The sequence below is a fragment of the Embiotoca jacksoni genome, unplaced genomic scaffold (genome assembly GCF_022577435.1).
Source record: "Embiotoca jacksoni isolate LCO1_2020_lvr unplaced genomic scaffold, fEmbJac1.0.p SCAF_23, whole genome shotgun sequence".
In the NCBI taxonomy this organism is placed as follows: Eukaryota; Metazoa; Chordata; class Actinopteri; family Embiotocidae; genus Embiotoca; species Embiotoca jacksoni.
The window spans coordinates 1,873,064-1,886,225 of NW_027185374.1; the positions used below are offsets into that span (position 1 = coordinate 1,873,064).

General features: G+C 41.6%; 1 protein-coding gene across 1 annotated transcript in view; it reads left to right on the top strand.

Annotated features, from left to right (window-relative positions):
* The window catches only part of utrn (utrophin), a 178,512-nt gene that overhangs the window by 28,384 nt on the left and 136,966 nt on the right, over positions 1 to 13,162 (top strand). Inside the window, exons 11-29 of the mRNA XM_069158200.1 lie at positions 758 to 939; positions 1,625 to 1,775; positions 2,154 to 2,273; positions 2,535 to 2,636; positions 3,085 to 3,192; positions 3,381 to 3,560; positions 3,980 to 4,143; positions 4,248 to 4,371; positions 4,451 to 4,538; positions 5,247 to 5,491; positions 6,163 to 6,331; positions 7,535 to 7,662; positions 8,913 to 9,050; positions 9,126 to 9,239; positions 9,483 to 9,638; positions 10,023 to 10,193; positions 10,359 to 10,550; positions 11,265 to 11,399; positions 12,979 to 13,128. Coding sequence (XP_069014301.1) covers positions 758 to 939; positions 1,625 to 1,775; positions 2,154 to 2,273; positions 2,535 to 2,636; positions 3,085 to 3,192; positions 3,381 to 3,560; positions 3,980 to 4,143; positions 4,248 to 4,371; positions 4,451 to 4,538; positions 5,247 to 5,491; positions 6,163 to 6,331; positions 7,535 to 7,662; positions 8,913 to 9,050; positions 9,126 to 9,239; positions 9,483 to 9,638; positions 10,023 to 10,193; positions 10,359 to 10,550; positions 11,265 to 11,399; positions 12,979 to 13,128 — 2,817 coding nt within the window. The remainder of the gene's footprint in view (positions 1 to 757; positions 940 to 1,624; positions 1,776 to 2,153; positions 2,274 to 2,534; positions 2,637 to 3,084; positions 3,193 to 3,380; positions 3,561 to 3,979; positions 4,144 to 4,247; positions 4,372 to 4,450; positions 4,539 to 5,246; positions 5,492 to 6,162; positions 6,332 to 7,534; positions 7,663 to 8,912; positions 9,051 to 9,125; positions 9,240 to 9,482; positions 9,639 to 10,022; positions 10,194 to 10,358; positions 10,551 to 11,264; positions 11,400 to 12,978; positions 13,129 to 13,162) is intronic.

Here is a 13,162-nt window from a genome sequence, read left to right on the forward strand (position 1 = left end):
AAGATGAATGTCTGGAATCCAGGTCAAAGCAGAAAGCTGGTAGACAGAGCAACAAGATCCAAAGCCTCTTTAATAGCCAGGCTTTTCAGGAGGTCGAAAAAAATCTATTCAGTTTGCTTCGGCTGTGTTGTTCTCCTTGTCACACCAGTTTCTCCAGCAAAGCCTCAAAAACAAAGTGCTCAGAGGTCCTGTCAAAAAGGCCTACTCATCCAGAGAGCTCAGAGAAATGGACAATAATTTAATTCGCTGGCTGTCCCATTGCTACAATGACATAAAAGCAAAATACCAGAGTTGTTAAGAGGCAAACACATTTGTTGTATTTCTTCAAAAATGTTTTTCTTTCTCCACTGTTTTCACCTTGTTTGACTGTTGCTGCAGCACCACACGTAAATACAAGCATGCAGAAGTGATGCCCAGTGTTTCTGCAGGGCATCATTAAGTGTTATACCTTGTGAAGGGAGCGGTGGGGTGACAAACATATCCAGATGTTGGTATGTGGGAGCCAAGTGGTAGCGTGGAGCCTCAGATCATAGAGGCTTTATAATCAGGCCTCCATGTCAGAATAATCCGGATCATGATACCCATTTCTTCAGGGCATCTGGTAATGTAGACAGACTGTGTAGTCAGTTTCTTTCTTTAAAATTCAGTCATGTCTTTTCCCCAGGGATGTTCTGTTCCCAAGACACAAACTGTATCATAGTCAGAAGATTTACAGTCATTTTATTTCCATAACCATGTACACCTTCTTCTTTTTAAGGCCTTTATGATGGAGCTGACTGCGCATCAGAGCAGTGTGGGTAATGTGCTGCAAGCAGGTAACCAACTGATCGCCCAGGGCAACCTGACAGAAGAGGAAGAAGATGAGATCCGGGAGCAGATGACCCTCCTCAACTCCCGCTGGGAGAGCCTCCGAGTGGCCAGCATGGACCGCCAGGCCAGGTGCACGCATGCACGCACGCACGCGCTTTAGTTTTATAGAAGTATTGAAATACTTAAAATACTGTTTTTTTTTTTTTTAATTTTTTATTTGTTAGTTGTTGATTTATGCTGGAAACGGTTAAAAGCCATATCTATTTTATGAGTAATAGGGCTTCAAAATACAGTTTTACAGTGTAGTGTGCAGTGCCATCACATCATGAGCCACAAAGTGCCCACTGGAAGTCATCTCTTTCTCTCTCTCTCTCTGTCGCTCTGTGTCACTGTTGAACTCTGATGTTTGAGTTTCTCCACTGACGAATGTACGAGGCTGCAACTTACTTGAAGGTGACACCTGATAAACCTTGAGCCTTTAAAGGCATAACAACCCTCAGTCTGTGTTGTCAAGGTTTATGAACACTGCTTTAGAAACACACACACAACTGCACAGTTGTTCATAAATTGAATTCATGATGCCCACTGCAGCATCTGTTGACCCTGATTTAAAATATGTGCGATTGTGTGTGTCATGACTTGTTGTCCGTGGAGTCTGTAGACAGCACTGTCACTCCTTAGTGTTTGTGGCACTGTGTTAAAAAACACAACTGAACAAGCAGTTAAAGGTCAAGATTTGATTTTGCTTTCATGTCCTTTCCCCCTCTACACGCCCACCTTACTGTCTCTTTGTCCACACGTTCTCTCTGTCCAGGCTCCATGAGGTCCTGATGGATCTTCAGCAACAGCAGTTACAACAGCTTTCTGATTGGCTGTCACAGACGGAGGAGCGAATCAGAAGGATAGAGACAGAACCGGCACCTAAAGACCCGGAGGTCTACGAAGAACAGATAGAGCATCACAAAGTGAATGCACTTTCCCATTCCAACATTTTCTTGCATGAATTGTATTCAATGAAAAATGGATCATTGATTTCATATAAACAGGATCAAGTACAATGCAAAAAAAAAAAATCCAGTGTATGTGTGCTTGTTTCTCACATTTCTCCAAGTTGGTATGATGCATATTTGTTTTAATTTAGTTAATGAAAACAGTCTTTTTGCTCTGCACTTCTCCTAAAACAAACCAGTCTTGTGATCACCAGGTCACATGTTTGATCTTTCACTTTTAAGAGTCATGTACTGTCACCTTGTGGTCATCGTAAAGCTGAATAACTTTGTTGCCGGCTCAGTTAATTGGTAATATGTGACCATGCTGCGTTTGCTATTTTTGCTTCTTCACAGAAGCTTCAGAATGACTTGGAGGCGGAGCAAGTAAAGGTCAACTCTCTAACACACATGGTGGTTGTGGTGGATGAGAACAGCAGTGAGACTGCCACCGCTGCCCTGGAGGAACAATTACAAGTAAGGCTTTGAATTTGTTTTGACAACATCCTTTGTCAGCTCAGGGACTGGAGGAAGACTCTCCTTCTTCCAGTCCACTAAGTATAAATCTTGGTCTATTACACAGCGTTTTGTTGTCTGAACTTAATCTACAACACCTGGCAGTACGCTGCAGGTGACATTACTTAAATTTAGATTTTCTGTGTATGAACTCTGGTGTAAAAATGAGCTTTACCAGTGAGTTGCTGCTTGTATAAATTTTTGTCTTTATCTTACCTTCAGTCTTTGGGTGAACGCTGGGCTGCTGTGTGCCGCTGGACGGAAGAAAGGTGGCACAAGCTGCAGGAGGTCTTCATGGTTTGGCAACAGCTTCTATCAGACCAGGTAGGATGTTTAGCCTCATACACTACAGTTACATCTTGTACAAGATACATGTTCTTCTTCCCTCCTTCTAATTAAATGGCCAATCATAAAGAACGTATTCAGAACTGAAAGACTACATTATATAGAAATGGACAGACAACATGTCACAAGTTCAAATTTTCAAAACTGCTCAATGTTTTTAAGAGATGAATGACAAGGTCAAAAGACTTTTCTGTGCAAACTGAATCTTTCCTCTTTCAGATTCACTGTTTTTAGTTTAATAGAAGCTTTTAAATCAAATCCTCATCCTGTCATCCTCATGTAATGCTGAACACTATTTGTTCAAGTGGAAATACATCTGCTTCTACAAATTCAGATGTTAACCCGATGACCTAAAATTGAAAGTAAAGGTATTTGTAAAGTTTGCTAAGTAATTCAAATCAAATCTGTGTTCTCACCTCTTCTACAGAGTTCGTTTAGAGTGTGGTTGGCTGAAAAAGAGGAGGCCCTGAGTGAAGTACAGACCAGCAACTTCAAAGACTCCAGTGAAATTAATACTAATGTGCGACGATTAGCAGTAAGTAGAGAGACTTCTCTGAATAGTAGCTGTGTAGCAATTGTTGCATCTACTCTGAATTATAATGTATTGTAACTTGAATTTATTTGTTTGCTGCTAATGCAGTTAGTGGCTACAACAACAAGCTTCATTTTAAGAACTCGGGACGTTTAGTGTAGCATCAGATTTTCTGTCTTTCATTCTTTTAGATTTTAAAGGAAGACATGGAAAAGAAGAGGAGGACTCTGGACAACCTGTCTGATGCGGGACAGGACGTGATACAGCTGCTGCGAAGTGCTGATGCAGGAGCCAAGATCGAGGCAGACACAGAGGAACTAGCGCATAGATGGGACAACCTGGTGCAGAAGCTGGAGGACTTATCGTTCCAGGTTAGGGTCGTGGACTTGTCCATTCTTTGCAAGGGATGCGTGATATATCAGTGGCTGATGTAATATTGGCTGATGAGCAAGAACATTTTTTTCTGAGGATTGGTATTGTTCTGCTAATGAAATCTCATCTGATAATTACGTCTGATAACGTGAAGCTATACTGTGGACAAGGGACGCAACTTGAAACCTGGTTGTTAGTGGTGATTTTGGCTTTGTTGCCTTCCTCTCCTCTGCTCTCTGTTTGCACGAGAGCAAGGCTGAGCTCCTTATGTTATACACACACACACACACACACACACACACACACACACACACACACACACCAGAATATATGCTGGAAAATGCTTTGGTCTGCAGGTTATTTGTTTGTGACTTGTTAGCTGTGGTTGATTTCTAATAGTCCCCTTCTCACTGCTCAGGTAATGGAAGCTGTGACGGACGCTGGGATGACTCAGGTGGAAGAACAGGTCGTCGTGGATACAGTTGCTGTGGCTGCGGCTGCTTTGATCGCTGACCAGGAGTTGGCCCCACCTGCTCCCCCTAAGAAACGACTCGTGGAGACAGATGCAGAAGTCACAAGAATGTAGGAACTGGCACACAAACAGACACATTACATCTCCCTTGCCAGAAAAGTTTCAGAATAAAAGCCTTTTAAGCACACACCACTGCACACATTTTGTTCTGCAGGTTTGAAAATAAGCTTTCTGACTTCTTGAGCTGGATTAAAACATGGAAGACGTCCGCTCAGGCACTGGCCTCCACACATCCTGAGACTACACCTGACACCCCAGACCTGCAGAATAATCTAAAGGTAAAAATGTAAATGGTATTTCTTAAGAAAATCAACTTAGATTTATAGGACATGGTTTGAAAACATGTGTTGACTTTAGGTTTTGGAGTTGCAACTGAAAGAAAAGGACACCACAGTTAGTGAAGTGATCCAGGAGGGACGAGGCCTGATGGACCAGCTGGAGCGAGGTATGAAGCGAAGAGCAACTTCCCCTCACACACAACAAACCAAATAATTATTCTAAACAGATCATTTAAGTTTTGTCAAACATGTTCCTCTAAAGTGTGTTAAGATCCTAAATCATATTTATTGTCTTGAAGCAGCTCATGAGTACTGGCTCAAACAAAAATCTTCCATTTCCCTGTCAAACGTGTTTGTCTTGTAAGTTTTACTACTTTTCTGCAGATGCTTGGTATTTTCTGGGTATTTACATGCCTTATTCAGTTTTAGATGCCAGTAATCTAAATGTGTCTTTGTGTTTGTTTGTGGACGGAGTTATAAAAAAATCTGTCAGGGTTGCTGATTTCATATAACTTACATAATGAATTGAAGAGGCACTCAGGATTTTTATGTGTTTACACTGTTCTTAAGGCAGTAAGGGGCGGCGGAGCAGCACTGCTAAGTTGGAGTATATTTGTTAAACGGCAAACTTTCGAACTTTTAGCTCGTTTTGTTCCATCATATCTGCTGTTCTCTCATTCGTTTTTTTTCTGCTTTCCAATTTTGTTTTCATCCCCAAGTGTTAATAAATACGCTGGAGCCTCGGTCTCCCCCATAAAGCTTCTGACTCAGACACATTCAGACTAAATGATATAAAAATATACTTTTAGAGTCTACCTTATGATTTATTTAACTGCGTTCGATGTGAGTCATTGTCTCTCTGTGTCTTCCTACAGAGGCTGTGTGTGTGGACTCGGTGAGGACAAACATAGACCTGCTTCAGACTGAGTGGGACGCCTGTGCGAGGGAGCTGCAGGCAGCCCATGAGCGGGTTCACACTCAGACCCGGGTCAGAGCGGTTTCTCTAGAACTTGCAGACTTGGACCGGGTCTTGGTGGAACAGGACCGGTGGCTGGACTCGACCTCAGCTGTAGAAAAGTGCAACGAGGTTGAACTCGGAAACCTCAGTCAAGAATGTCAAGTAAGATTTACACAAACGTAACGGTTTTTACAGCAGAGATGAAACACTGTAAAAGACCATCATACATCAAATCAACCATGAGTGAAAAATATGGATGTAGTAAATAAAGTTATGAGATATTCAAATGCTTGCAAAGTCAGTGGAAGGTGCACAGACTGAGACGAATAAAACCCTCTCTGCTGTGTCTTAAAGTGTGAAGCTAAGATTTTGCAATTTGAGACTAATTAACTTGGAGCAGGGAGGGAAAGCCTGTCAGTGTAAAGCACGACTTCATTCAGTAACTTTCAGAGCTGTCCGCTAACTCACTGCAGCAGTGTGTGTACTTTTCCACATTTTGAAAGAGTAGATGTTTTTAATTAATTTAAGATGAGTGTGACAGATGACTAGATAATATACAAGCAAACTAAAAAAAGCAAACATTTTCTAACTTGTCTCATCATTATGCATCAAAAATAAACAGGTCAGTAATATGTTGCTGCTTTCTAATGTGTCAGGTCTGACCTTCAAATGTCATTATTTACACTTCACTTGTTTTTAAGGCAATGGGATAACCTCATCTTCATTCAAATCTATAAAATGTCTCTTTCTGTCTGAATGTATATTAACAGCAAATTTTCATGAAACATATGAAACGCATGAATAAATTCTCCTCTTCCTCTTGTGTTCCTCAGTCCCGGCTTGGTCAGGTCACTGCGTTGAGTCCACGACTGGAGCAGCTGTCTGTGGAGGCAGGTTCACTGGGAGCCGGGCCCTCACTGAAAGACAGCATGGTGGTGGTATCTGCTCATCACGCCTCAACACTGCAGCAGCTGCAGAGCAGAGACCAAGGAGTCAACGAAGGTACTCCTGCTTTGCTGTTTTAACATAATTCTTCAGTCAGCACTGATAAAGTTGAGTCCAAAACTCTGTACCATATTGCTTCAAGAAACCTGACAGCTTTGAGACATCCTCCTATTCTAGAGAGTTTCAGGACAAGAGATTCAAGCCTCCCTTAAAACAAGGGTCTATTTCTCTCTCCTTGTTCTTGATCCAAAGCTTTCCAGTTCATAGGGAGACTCAAAGAGTGATAGCGTTTTAGCCATCACTCTTTGAGTCCAGCCCAGCTCAGTCCCGCATGGGTTGTGTGAATTTGACAGCAGCTTTTACATGAATCGTTGGCTGGCCACAAGTAATAGATGATGGCCTTATATGGCCTCCACAAGCTGACGCATAAGTGTGAGCGATTGTGTGTAAGATCATACCTCTGACTGCACCAGCTCCATCTCTGCCTGAGGACGTGACTTGGACCTGGAGCTGTCCTGGAAATCAGTTACCGTTTTACCATTGGAATTTACGTGCACTGCTCTTGGCCAAAAATGAGTCTGTTAACGTAGACTTGAATGCACCCTGATCGTGTGTGTGTGTGTGTCCGCGCACGTTTGTTTTGCGATACCTCTTGGGCTTTTATGACTGAGGATTTGGAAGAGAGCCAAGGAAAACCATTTTGTTTCTGCTTGAGGGCAGTTTGCTTCTTGCTGGGGCCTCTCTCTCACCACCTCACCTCCACCCCACCCTTACACTCCATCTCTACGCTTTGTATTTATACACATCGCCAGATTACGTAAGCATTAAATCACCTGGTAATTAACAGACAAGGAAGTAGAGGGGAAGAGAGACCGCCGTGAAGAGGAGATGAACCAGAAGTATTAGAATAAAAGAAAAATTAAATGTAATCACTCAATATATATCGGTGTGAAAATGTGTTCTATGTAACTGTTCAGGGTTACATGGAACAACAGCTGTGATTTTATAATGTTTTCAAAAATTGGTGAGAAGAGTGCAACTAAACTTATTTTGAGAACATGCTATCAAACATCTGGGATCCACCGAGTGCATGGAAAACACACGCCTGTCTACATGTACACGGGGAATAACCAAACCAGCTCACTGCCCCCTTGTGGCAGAAAACCTGTTGCTTCAGCAATAACGCAAAAGTTGTAATACATTCACTTAATACTGTGTTTTCTGCTCTGTTTTCCTCACAATGTCCTGGCCTTATTCCAGCCTTGGCTAGTCTTGAAGCCAGGCCAGTGGTACAGAGTGCAGTGGAGGGTCTAGAGGCCAGGTTGGCCACTCTGAGAGAAGGGATGGTGGACATGCCCACAACAGAGGGAGCGGTGGAACAGGCACAGGTGAGTAGTTTCATAATCCTGATCATATTCTTCCAAATACAGAGATATATTTGGTATACTGTAGCTCATGACACAGGTGCCCTTTTGACCTTTTGGCTTGCAAGATTTAATCCCTTATTGTTGCTTTGTTTGTGTCGACGTGCTTGTATGTGCAGTATATCAGTGCGAGTGTCAATCTGTGTCTGCTGTCAAACACAATAGGCCCCTGTATCAGCCCTTCAGTTCCCTCTGCACTGTATTTAACGTTTGTGTAAGAAGGAGAGGGTGTCTGTGTGCTTTTGTATGTAGTCTCAATCTGTAAGTATGTGTTTGTCTCCTCCTCCATCCTTCGGTGGAATGTGGTTCCGTCTGCGCTCTTGTTATCATGGCAGATAGGGCACGGTGCCGTGGAAGGAGGGGCGGGGACGAGGCACACGGCAATGTCGTGATATTTGTTGAAGTACTGGAGCGCACCTGTGACGTGTGTTATGGAAATTTAGTTTCAAACTAGTAAATTAAATTTTTCATATTTTCTTCAGATTGCGTTTTTCATTGTAATTAATTAATTAGTTAGATAAGACAAATTTAAGATATGTGACTCAAATAAAAAAATGTTATGCAGTTACTCAAATTGAGCAATTCAAATATACATTATTCAAATTCTGTTTCTAGTTACAGATACATCTGCCCATATTATTGGCTCACTTGCATGACATATACTTAGGAGAATAATGGATCTTCTAGCACTATGGTCTGGGCAGCATGCCCATGCATGCAACACAAAGCTCCTCGCAGCTCAGCGTGAAGCCGCTGAACCAGTCAGCTCAACAACCACAACATACTGACAGTGTCTCCAAGTTCAGTTAGCAGTTAGCCAAATGACAGTAGGTGAAAACTGTCTTATTGACTCTGTATTGTTTCTTTCAATATAAATTGATCCATATTACGGCATGTAAATATGACCTAATGACTTCGCAGTATTAAAAAATATGGGATAAATCCTGTGCTTAAACAGTTTTTGAACCCTTTTTAAAATAGACACGACAGACACGCACGTTTAAAGAATCTTTTTTTTACACTATCCGGCCTCATTCAGTCAAAGAAATTAAGGACCACTTATTATTTCGTCACCAAGGAGATGATTCACAGTTAAACACAGTATGTTTTAGTGTAATTTTTACAGAGTCAATTCCAAGAGTTTCCCAGAGTTACTTACTGTACACACAGAAGCCGGACGTGTCACATTAAGCCTGAACTCTTGTTCACCTCAGGGCCTCTGTCTGGAGATTGAGCAAACACAGCAAGCCTCCGACCCTGCAGAACTACACAAATGGAGTCAGCTCTCCTCCAGGGCCCGCGAGGAGCTAGGCATGGTGCAGTGCATTCTGGGTAGCATGAAGGACAATCAGGTAGAGTTGCTGTAATTGCTGATATAGAAAGCCAACGACTGTAAATAAACAAACAATAAGTAATGTTGTATTTAGATGCGTTTGGAGCAAGTGGAACGTTGGCTGGATGCGGTTCAGGAGCTGTTGTCTCGGGATGCCACAGGGTTGGGCAACACGGAGAATCTACAGAAAGAACTGAATCAGTGCAAGGTGAGAGATAAATGCAAAAAAATGAAAACGGTAGTTGTTAGTTTTTGTTCCAAATTTCGGTATAGCATTGGCAGAGATGGGAACTTTGCAACTTTAAAGCTACTCTTAGTGTTGCTTTTGTTAAGACGGCAATCTCGAAAACAATTCTGAATGTTTTTTTCCTTGGCTGGAATTATTTACTGAATTCATGTTTGGTGTTATAGTATTACACTGAAATAATTCCTTTCTTTTCCTGATAACCAGGAGTATGTGAATGAGATGGAGTTAGTGGAAGGTTCATTGAAGCAGATGGGAGAGAATGTGAGTGCTGTACAAGGGACTGCAGTCCCAGGATTGGCCAAGTGGGGGCAGGATAAGTTGGATGAGTGCCAGGGCAGGTGGGCCAAGCTCAGCAAAAAGGTGAGGAGAAACTTTGTATGTGTGCTTTTTGTATTTTAATTTAATTAGAGGTTGGTTACAGTATTACTTTTTGTTTTGTATGATTAAATTGTTCCCAATATCTGTAGTCCAAAGACACTTAAATGTTGTACAATATTTTAAGGGTGTGCACTTGTGCTTCAGTTTTAGGTTAGGTTCGGTAGTTACTTTATTAATCCCCAAGGGAACATATTTTAATTTTAATTTTATTGTTGTTTATTATTTTAATTTACTTTTTTTTTTTTACAGTCTATCTGTATGTGGATTCATTCTAATAATCTTGGTTACACGTAATGTCTGGTCTTAATGAATTTACAACAATAATTTAGGTCTTACCCAAGTTATTCTGCATGTGTTTCCTTCCAGCTCCTGAGCCATCAGGAGCGCGTGGCAGAGAATCGGGAGAAGCAGGTGAATCTGAGGAAAGACCTGACGGAGATGCAGGAGTGGATGACCCAAGTTGACGAGGAGTTTCTCATGAGGGACTTTGAGTACAAGAGTCCTGAAGAGTTGGAGGCATCGCTGGAGGAGATGAAGGTGGGAGTGGAGGCGTGGAAATAACCAAATAAAACGCTTCATTTGGAAGCTGTGGTGAAATAGGAGACACTCTGGTAAATTATGTTGTTTGTTTTATTTTTGTTTTGGTCTAATTCTCTCTGTCTCGATTGTCGTTGTCCTCTTGCATGTCCTCATCTCTCAAAGCGGGCTAAAGAGGATGTGCTACAGAAAGAGGTGAAGGTGAAGATCCTGAAAGACAGCATCAACATGCTGGTGTCCCGAACATCGCCCCCTGGAGGAGGCAGTGGACAGGAGCTGACCTCAGAGCTAGAGGGGGTACTGGCCAACTACCACAAGCTCTGTGACCGCCTCAAGAGCAAATGTCACACCCTGGAGGTAATGTTTGTCTGGGTGTTAGGTCTTCCTGTGTCCTCCTGGTCTGACAAATTATCCGTACTGGCTTCACAAATTTATTTAAAAGCGATGGTCAGCTATGCTTTTATTGCTGATTTAAATTTTTTTTAATTATTTTTTTAAATACTTGTGCTTCACAGCATGTACTTTTAGACTGAAAATATCAAAAGAAGAAGCACTTTGTCAATGCATTGCATATAAGTTAGCTGCTATGGCGCATATTAACACAAAAATAAATCATTGTTTTATTTATCAGTTGCCCAATTTGGCCGTCAGCTTGCGAATCTCCCATTTCCGTCTTGGGATGACAGGTCGGTTTTTGCGATGTGTCATATTTTGAGCTCTCTTTTGTTAATTTTTATGCAGGAAAAAAAAAAGACGGTTGAAGGGAAAACTGCTGATTTGTGTTTTTCAGCATTAATCTACGAGTGTAAAGTCATCGTTAGGGGCATTGTTTTTGATTATCATCCCCACAGACTCTGCAGGGCAAGGGTCGAACACGTCACTCAGTTGTGTTTTTGTTCAATTATACTCTTTGCCTAAAGTCCATTACTCACCACCTCCTCTTTATCCTAGAGTTTTGTTGTTTTATTTAATAGGGCTGTCACTTCATAGTAACATCATGAGTCTTTTTTTCATTTTCTTTTTAATGTTTTCGATTGTGTTTGTTTGTGTGTGTTGGGTTGTGCTGTATAGGAGGTTTGGTCTTGTTGGATGGAGCTGCTTCAGTACCTGGATATGGAGCAGGGTTGGCTCAACACTCTGGAGGAGAAGGTCCAAGCTACTGACAACCTACCAGAGAGCATTGAGGCCGTGAATGAAGCTTTGGAGGTACACAAACACTATTCCCATTAAATTTCTCATTTACCGTCATACTCCTTTTCCTTCCCTTGTTTTTCTTTGGAATTGTTTTTCTCTTATTTCTAGACAATTCATATTTAAGTGTGGCACTAGTAACTTTTAATACAATTAGAAGATGTCTATGACATATTATCTGCAAAAGGGAAAAAAGATGCAACCATTTTTTTGACACAAGACTGATGATGACATTGTCGATTTTCTTTTTTTTTGGTTTAGGGCAACAAGTCATAAAACATAAAGAAAAACATTAGTCTTGACATCATTTGTGCATCTACATAATTTCAGGAAACTTGTCTGTGTCAAAATTACTTTTGAAATCTTTTTTGGGGAAAATGCACATATTCATTCTTCATAGCTCAAGGCACATGTCAAAAAATATGAATTAAAAATCAGATATAATTGTTGGTCATACTCATTGTAGAAAAGAGTTGCTTCATGAATATGTGAATCACAATTCATAATTTAGTGACACTAGCCATCCATCTTCAAATGCGTTTTCAATTGTGCTTGTTTTGCTTATTAGATAGATGTAGATATGAGCTATAACACCATCTCCCACTGTTAAACGTGCATTCAAACTGAAGACTTGGGTTCATGCTTCACAACACATACCAATCAGTCATTGCATGTGTACCATTATGTTAATAGCCTCCTTTGTCTTTGATTTGTCTTCCAAATTTCTTCTGCTTTGACTTGCTCTGCTGCTAAATCTGTAAACTGCCTGCAGCATTACTGTCAAAGACACTTTAATCACAGTGCTGCTTCTGTAACATCGCATAGTGATGAAGGAAATTGAAGACCCTTGAAGACAAGGTTTCCCCCTCTCATCTGCGTCCTTATTATGTATTTTTGCCTTAATGTTTCTCTCTTTCTCTCCCCCAATACATCCCTTTCTTTCTCTCTCTCCCTTCTAACTCATCTGAACCTTGTTCTCTCACCCTTCACGCTTCCCATCCTCCCAGTTTCCTAATCAGACTCACCCCTCTGGAAGGGGGAGGGGAGTGGGGGGGTGGGCTGTTGCTCTCTCTGTCCATTACCTCCGGGAAGGAAAAGCACATTTAATGACCCGACATAAACAATGACTGTTGGATCCAAACAAGTACCGTCACTCGACAGGCTCACTCTCTCACTCGCCCCTCATTTCTCGTTCAGTTATCATCTTTTTGGGGGTTTGCGTCTATGTGACACACCCAGCAGAGCAATTCCTGCATCTGCACTCCATCTGTTGGCTCAGCTTGTTTGGTTCTTTCTCAATCTTTCATGCACACAAACCCACACACTTCCTGCTTTTTACTTATTTACTGGATTTTCTTTTAATATTTTGTGTCTGGTTATAAGCCAAGCTCTGTTTTTTTTCTGGTTTCTGAGGCAAATTCTTTGGAACTGGAAAGCAACTTTCTTGATCTTTGTTGCAGCTTTATCGAAGGATTGTTTTTTTGGAGAATTTCTCTTCCTCGTGGTCATTTCCTCTCATCCCCTTTTCCTTAATTTATTTGAAATTTCTCGCTCATACATGTACCCTTTTCTCCATCTCTGCATCCACCACCAGTCTCTGGAGAGTGTGCTTCGCCACCCCGGGGACAACCGGACGCAAATCAGAGAGCTGGGTCAGACGCTGATAGACGGGGGCATACTTGATGAACTCATTAGCGAAAAACTAGAGGCCTTCAATTCCCGCTACGAGCAACTCAACCACCAGGTCAGGACCTTGTCTTTGTGCATGCGTGGTCATT